General features: G+C 35.5%; 1 protein-coding gene and 1 non-coding gene across 2 annotated transcripts; both read right to left on the bottom strand.

Annotated features, from left to right (window-relative positions):
• Positions 1 to 4,664: 4,664 nt before the first annotated feature.
• LOC145098627 (Tetratricopeptide repeat (TPR)-like superfamily protein) lies at positions 4,665 to 6,404 on the bottom strand. The gene has a single exon (XM_079036251.1). The coding sequence runs from the start codon at positions 6,402 to 6,404 to the stop codon at positions 4,665 to 4,667; it is 1,740 nt and encodes a 579-aa protein (XP_078892377.1).
• Positions 6,405 to 6,571: 167 nt separating this feature from the next.
• On the bottom strand, positions 6,572 to 6,651 carry TRNAL-UAG (transfer RNA leucine (anticodon UAG)). The gene has a single exon. It is a non-coding gene; the product is annotated as a tRNA-Leu (tRNA).
• Positions 6,652 to 7,753: the final 1,102 nt, after the last annotated feature.

Raw genomic sequence — 7,753 nt, 5'->3', positions numbered from 1 at the left:
TTTCCATGGATATAAGGTTCGTTGGAAACGAAATTATAACAAGGAAGTTATGATAGTTTGAAGTTTTGGCAAGTTTAGTCCTTACTGAGAAATGGGTGGCAATTGGGTACGCGGGGCGTACACTTGTGTACCAGCGTACTCATGTGCATAGCATGAACGCAGATACCACCTAGTACGATGGGCGTACTAGGCTCAGAGTGTAAACCCTAGTATTTTGAGGTGACCCTATTTAAGGAACATGATGGCCTCATTTTCAGCACCATTTCCAGTCTCTAAGCCCTCTGAAACCCTAATCTCATTTCCTCTAGCTTGTGTGAGTATGGAGGCTCATTTGAGTGTTCTTGGTGAAGCTCTTGGTGAAGAAAGAGCCTTGAAAGAGGATAACTTGTGCTTCTCACTTTTGGATCTGATTTCTCCTTGTGTTGGTGCGTCTTCAAGAGGTATCAAGTTTGAAACTTTCTTATTGTTGCGCTAGTTCTTGTTTTGGGTCCATTTTTACGGTTTTATCTCCCAAGATTGGAACTTTGTGAGTTTGGTGAACTCCAGAGAAAATCTCCTGTCCTTTTAAGTGTATTGGGTTGCCTTGATTCATAAAAATGAGAACTTGGTCATCTAGACCTCATCAGGCATGTGTTAAGATGATTTAAGAGAGTCTTAATGGTTATTTTTGGAAGTTAGGTCCCATTAAGACATGAAAACTGATAAAGTCGCCAAATTTATCAATTAGGATCTTGTAATGAAGCTTCCATGAGGTTTGGATACTTTGGGTTGAAGTGGTTAAGTCGAAAATATAGTTTTTGGACCTGATCCGTACGCCCCGCGTAATTCCAGTACCCCCCCCCCCCCCTCGCGTACTGGTCTAGTTTCCCCGATCAGGATTCCTGTGTACGATGAGTGTACCAGGGGAGGTACGCCCCGCGTAGTCTCGCTATGGGCTTGTTGCATTTTGGGTTTCGTATCCTTGGGCCGTTTTGTTTGGACTTTCTGTTTGGGCCTCTAGGCCATCTAATATTATTGTGGGCTAAGAGAATCCTTAGGCTTAGGATAAGGCCCATATGGGGGTTGAGGCCAATTTGGAAAATGGGCCATTAGAGGGCCCTTTGTGGATCTCTTGGTTGGGCCTTGGTGGCCCATTGGGTTTAGGTCATTGTGAGCCTGTTTGGGTAGGGCCATATTTGGGGCATAGTGTTGGAGTGTAGCCTTGCATAGTTTTTGATTATGGTGTTGGGTTTTTGTGGCCCAGTTTAGGAGCCAGTGTGCAGCGGCAGCAGCAGTGTAGGATTTCTCGTGTAGCAGTTGAGGTGAGTCTTCTCACTATATTTACCTGTGTGGTAATGCATGAGTGACTGAAGGGTCTAATTTGTGTTATTGACCGGAGGGTCTTATTTATGTTGTTGGCCAGAGGGTCTTATTTATATTATTGACCAGAGAGTCTTATTTATATTTCTGACCGGAGGGTCTTATCTACTTTATGTGTTATTATGCATTCTGTCTTTGTGACTTATGTTGTTATATTATTATGTATATATGTTGATCTATGACCGGAGGGTCCATTCTGATATGTGAGACCGGAGGGTCTTCACTGAGACACATGACCGGAGGGTCCATACTAAGTCGTGAGACCGGAGGGTCCTCACTAAGACACATGACCGGAGGGTCCATACTGAGATATAGCCATGAGAGGCTTATTATTTGTGTATTTGGTATTTTGGGGAACTCACTATGCTTCGTGCTTACCATGTTGATTTAAATGTGTTTCAGGTACTTATATAGATTTCGTAACGGCGGAGGCATGATTGTACACATCCATCGGCCTATGGAGATTTGAGGATTTTGGGATACTCTGATATTGTTGATAATAACTTACAATTTATGTGATGACTATAATTTTTGAGAATTAAAAATAAAAAAATTGTCTTGAAATTTGAGGTGTTACAGTTTTCCAAGTTGGAATCACCACTTTAACAAGTGAGTGTATAGTTACTTTCATCTTACACATAGGTATGAAGTATTTAATAAAAATTACGTGATATGTGTGCATATTATTTGTGTTGCCGATATATATGCTGGATGAACGATTTATAAATGTTTTAAATGATTTAAATTGTATATGTATTTTATATCTACGAATATGTTGGGTAGAACATGGGTAGATGAATGATGAGGGGTGAAAGATGATATAGATGAATATTGACAGTTGCGCCACAACCTGTAGATTTTGTTAAACTACGATGTACTCTAAACATCCTAGCAGTTGCGCCTAAAGGATAATATCGCAGCTGAGCCTAATAAAGAAGATCATAATCCTAGCAGTTGCGCCTAAAGGATAATATCAGTAGTTGAGCCTAAAAGAGAACATCATAATCCTGGCAGTTGCGCCTTAATGATAATATCGACAGTTGTGCCTAATAGAGAACGTCATAATCCTGGCAGCTGTGCCTAAATGATAATATTGACAGATGTGTCTAATAGATAACATTAGCAGTTGTTCCATAGGCAACGATGGACTTCGTGCCTATTCCTTAGGAATGAATGAGTGAATGATAGACGATTCTTAGGGTAGATCCTTAAGAAATAAAGAAGATAATGGGGATGGGTAATTGAGTTAATTGTTTGATGATGAAACATAATAACTTTATTATTGTGGGTTGAAAACCTTATGTACTCACCAGGTTTCCCAACCTGACCCATTCAGTTTATTTGTATAACATGTGTCGATACGAAGCTATATTACACTGAAAGATTAAAGGAGATATAAATCACTAGTGTAAATGAATATAAGGTCTGTTTATGCTTATGTTTCTGTATTGACGATGACATCCCAAAGTTTTAATACAAAAAAAATATATTTCTTTGGAATGCTTTGATAATATATTTATCATGTTTTTCTAGGAACAAAATCCGCAATATTATTCTTTAAAAATGATACTCTGATTTTCAAATAAGCATAAATAAATTTTTTTAAAATGACTGTGAATTTGGGGATGTCACATACTCTTGGAAGTAACTAGTAATTCAAGATTGTCATGACTATTAGTGGATTGACCATAGTGATTGGAAATAGAATATAGATTATGCTAACACTCATGAGTACTTAATAGAGATTTAAATATTGGACCAACCCACGCTTAGATATTACTTCATGGATATAGTCACGAGTAATTCTAAGACGATAATATCTTCTATATATTCTTCAAACCTAGATACATGTGGGGTTTTTCTCTATGATTATATTATGCATTGGTTTACTCTAACGCTATCTGTAACTGGTAGTTATAAAGGGTATGTCCATGTGTAACATGATGAAATAGACAAAAACTATGTAGTCGAAGTTTATTTGTTCCTTCTGCCTTAATAGGAGAAGCGATGTTTATGGACCCCTTAATGATTTGGTGCTGATATCTAAAGTCCTTGGCCGAGCCTTCACTGAAATTGATGTGTTCAATTTAGTAGTCAGATGAAGTCATCACAAATCTATTTCAGGATACATAATCTTGACTTCTGAGATTGACCATTATCTATGTCTCAAGTTCATATAGATATCATAGAACGAATGAATAGTTAATCACTTATCTAAGGATTGAATCTTGATTAGATCAAGAGTTCGGTAGTTGCATTGGATGGCTAACTCTCTGTTGATTATTGGATAAATATTAGACCTCATAATGACTTGTCTAAGTGTGAGACTGTTGGAAATAGTGTCCATGGTCATTAACTATTGGTAACATTTCTAATAATAACAGGTCCCTTTTGAATATATCCAAGCTTGTTAACAAGTCCTAAAAGGTGGCAGAAATAAATTTTGGAGTAAATTACACGAATGGTCCTTACGGTTTAGGGTAACTTACGCGTTTGGTCCCTAATTTATTTTTTTAACCTGAAAGGTCCTTACTGTTTGTTTTTGTTATGCGATTGGTCTCTGTGTTACCTAAAAAGACAATTTTGTCTTTGGTTTTTTAATTTACTTAAATAAGCACACCCCTAACCTCACCCCTCACATTACCTTACCTACCCCATCATTTTTCCCTATTTAAATAATAGTTCTTTTAGGTAAGACATGGACTAAGCGTGTAACAAAAACAAACAGTATGGACCAAGTATGTAACAAAAACAAATAGTAAGGGCCTTCCGAGTTAAAAAAAATAAGTTAGGGACCAAACGCGCAAAATACCCAAACCATAGGGACCATTTGTGTAATTTACTCTAAATGTTGGCTTTGAGTTTTATGCTTTAGGTGGTTAATTGTTTCAACTAGAATATGTGTTTGTATTCAACTTGTGTAGTTCTTCAAGTAACATATTTTATTCAACTTGTGTAGTTCTTCAAGTAACATATTTTATTCAACTTGTGTAGTTCTTCAAGTAACATATTTTAATGGGAAATAGTTTTGACATTCATATTAATTTGTACTTGAATTTTGCCTTCTTGAATATCTATTGTTGATTATGGTGGCGTTCAAGTTATAGTCAAAAGCTAACTTTTTTCACATATATAGTGTTTTACTCGTTATGCATCATTATGCACCTGATTTACATCTCAATGTCTCAAAAGTTTTCTAAAAACATAATCCTTTTTTGCAAAAAAAAAAAGAAAAAAAGAAAAAAAGAAAAAAGAAAAAAGAGAGATACAAATGGGCATCAACTCAATTCATACAAATATCACTTCTACCTAAAATTACAAATCAATTGTTTATATAATTTTGCGCTAGGTTTAAGTCCAATCTCCAACATTTCATCATGCAAAATCATGCCTTTTCTCATCTCGTTTCCACGACAATACCCATTAATCATGATCACGAAACTTTCACTAGTAACCAAATTCTTAATTCTCATGTAATTAAAGATTCTTTCCGCATCTTTAACCCTAAACACCTCCACAAGTCCATTTAGAAGTAAATTATAAGTTGTTGAATCCAAAGTTAACCCGTTTTCCTCCATTTGATCATACATATTAATGGCCAAATCGATTTGCGTCCTCTTGCAATAATGCTTAACTAAAAAACCACAACACAAAGCTTCAAGAAAGATGGATTCTTGAAAGGCCAAATTCGCAAGTTCTTCTGCTTCTTTCCATTTTCGTTTCTTGCATTGAGAGATTATGTAGTTTGATAATGCCAATGAGGATGGTTTATACCCTTTTGAGATCATATCTATAAGTAAGGTGTTAATTGCTTTTGATGGATATTCGTTGCAAAGAATGTTAATAAATTCGTTATAGAAAACGGGGTTTACTTGAATTCCTCTATTTTCAATAACTTGATGAGTTTCTATTGCATCTTTCACACGAGCTTCCATGGACAAGGCTTGTAGAATGCAACCATAAGTCTTGTTTTGTAATGAGTTTTGCAGATCACATGATATCTTGAAGAACATGTCAGCTGCATAAGTCTTTCTCATGTTGCAAAGGTTTTGAATCAGTGAATCATGATTGATTAAAGGTTTTGAAATGTACCCTTTTTCTACCATGGAGTCCATTGTGAATTTGATTACTTCTTCGTTCTTATATTTACAAGCACCATTGAGAATTGAAACACAAGTGTTGAACCCAGGATTGAGATTTCTCTTGGACATTTCATCGAACATGTGGAGTGCGACTTTAAACATTCCCATTTCACTGCCACATTCGATCACTAAATGGTATATTAAGGGATCATGCATACCCATATTGATGATTCTAAGCATTGCTTCAATCTTGCCTTGTTTCCCAAATATCTTAGCAAGTATACGCCATGTAAACCCATCGATTAAAACCCCGTGTCTAATCACAACAGCATAAAAACACAATCCCAGCTTAACCTCATTGTTCTCTTGTAACGCATTAAGCAATGTATTATATGAACGAATCGGAAACACTTCACTAGCATCTGAAGTAAGATCTCTAGTCAGATTAAAAACCTCCAAAGCTTGGAAACACAAACCCTTTTCACAATACCAACCAAGAACACAATCGAATACTACTAAAGATTCTGAACTACAAAATTTCACATCTTTAGCACATGACTTGATCAGAGATTGAACAATTTGAGCAGGTGGGTTGTTTTCAAGTAGTGAATTTAAGATGGGCTTTGAAGGATTAACCAAACCAGAACCGATTAACAGATGGGTCATTCTGCATTGAACAGTGAGGTCTGGTTGAAAAGCAGCGTTCTTGATTGCCCATTTGAAGAAATCTAGTGAGATTTGAGGTTGGGTTTTTGTTGTGTTGAGGATTTGGAGGAAGAGAGATGGGGTCAATTTGGATTTGAGATTTAGGGTTTGGAGAAGTGAAGGCCAATTGTGTCTTTGTAAAAGAATTGATGAGATTTGAGAGACAAAATGAGATTGATTAATTTGGGATCTCCAATTTTGAGACGAATTTGCTTTGTTATTGGAGAGTGCTTTGATCAAGAGCTTGCTTTTCTGCATAATCTTCACCAGGTTTTTGAGTATGGAAAGTGGAAACCAGAAAACAAAGCAGATTTCTCATCAGTTCGTTCTTACTTTTTTAATATAAAATATTTTTAATTATTTATTCAAAAAAAAAAGATATAAATGTATATCATTTATGTATTTTAAAGGAAAACAAAAATATATGACAGCTGTGGGATTTGAACCCACGCCCTTTCGGACCAGAGCCTAAATCTGGCGCCTTAGACCACTCGGCCAAACTGTCTGAAGATGAATTGTTATACTATCATAACTATAAATTGTGTCCATAAGTTTGCCTATCTTGGTATTATTAAAAAGCTATTTAAAATGTTTAACTTATAATCAAATATCTTGTTGAAGTTATGTGTTATATGTTTGATTACTTGGTATAATATAAATGTTATTTTTTTGGACCAAGGAAATAGTTCTTTCGTCAACCAATTATTTTGAATTATCCTAAAGTTTTTGCATTTTAATGTTTGTAAAACTAACCATTCACATTATCACATACGTTGTGCCAATTACACCCTCTACAACTTGGGTGTCATGCCCTTTTTACCGATGCAGCTAGATCCAACATAAATAATTTTTGTTTTACCTATGAAGATTTGGTATTACGGTATGATTTTGAGTATACCGTTGGCAAAAAGCTCACAAAACCAACACAGATTTGATTTTTACCATTGGTGGAGTTCCACTGCTGGCAAAAAAAGAAGCACCGTTGGTAATATTGTTCACATATGTTCACCACGGGTAAGACTTGCACGACACTCAGCCTTATAAATCGTTTCTTTGCCGCCATGGGGGCATGGTACATATGTGGCTCAAACATGGCAAATACGATGATGTTTGGCTATATATTCATTTAAAAAAGCCTCTGCTTCATCTTTATGCATTCTTCAAGAATTCATTATAAAAACCCGATGCAACCATTATCTTATTTTTCAAATGTCTGAGGTTGAAACTCCCTATAAGGCTCGATCTCAGTTATTTATATTGTTGTTTATTTTTTTTATTCATTTATGTATCATTTTAATACGATTACTTAGATTTTACTTTTATGAATGTTTTATACACAATAAACTTTAGATTTCATCTAAAGTTTAATAAGAATTTGTTAGCCTATATGTTGTTAGCCCACATGTTTATGGGCTCTTTAACTTTTAGCCCATTAGTGTTTTCTCTTAGCTAGTATTTATTCTCCTATTTTTTGTTTTTAGCAATTATGTTTTCTATCAAAAACACTTGCAACAACTCTTTCTCACTAAGAATATGCCTTAATTATCATGATATCAGAGCGGATGTTTTGTATGTTAGAAGGTTTTGTAGCAGTCATCTGTGACACG

The sequence above is a fragment of the Lactuca serriola genome, chromosome 4 (genome assembly GCF_051521515.1).
Source record: "Lactuca serriola cultivar US96UC23 chromosome 4, Lser_US96UC23_V15, whole genome shotgun sequence".
NCBI lineage: Eukaryota > Viridiplantae > Streptophyta > Magnoliopsida > Asterales > Asteraceae > Lactuca > Lactuca serriola.
Note: the sequence above shows the minus strand (reverse complement) of the source record. Positions and strands in the feature narration are given on the sequence as shown.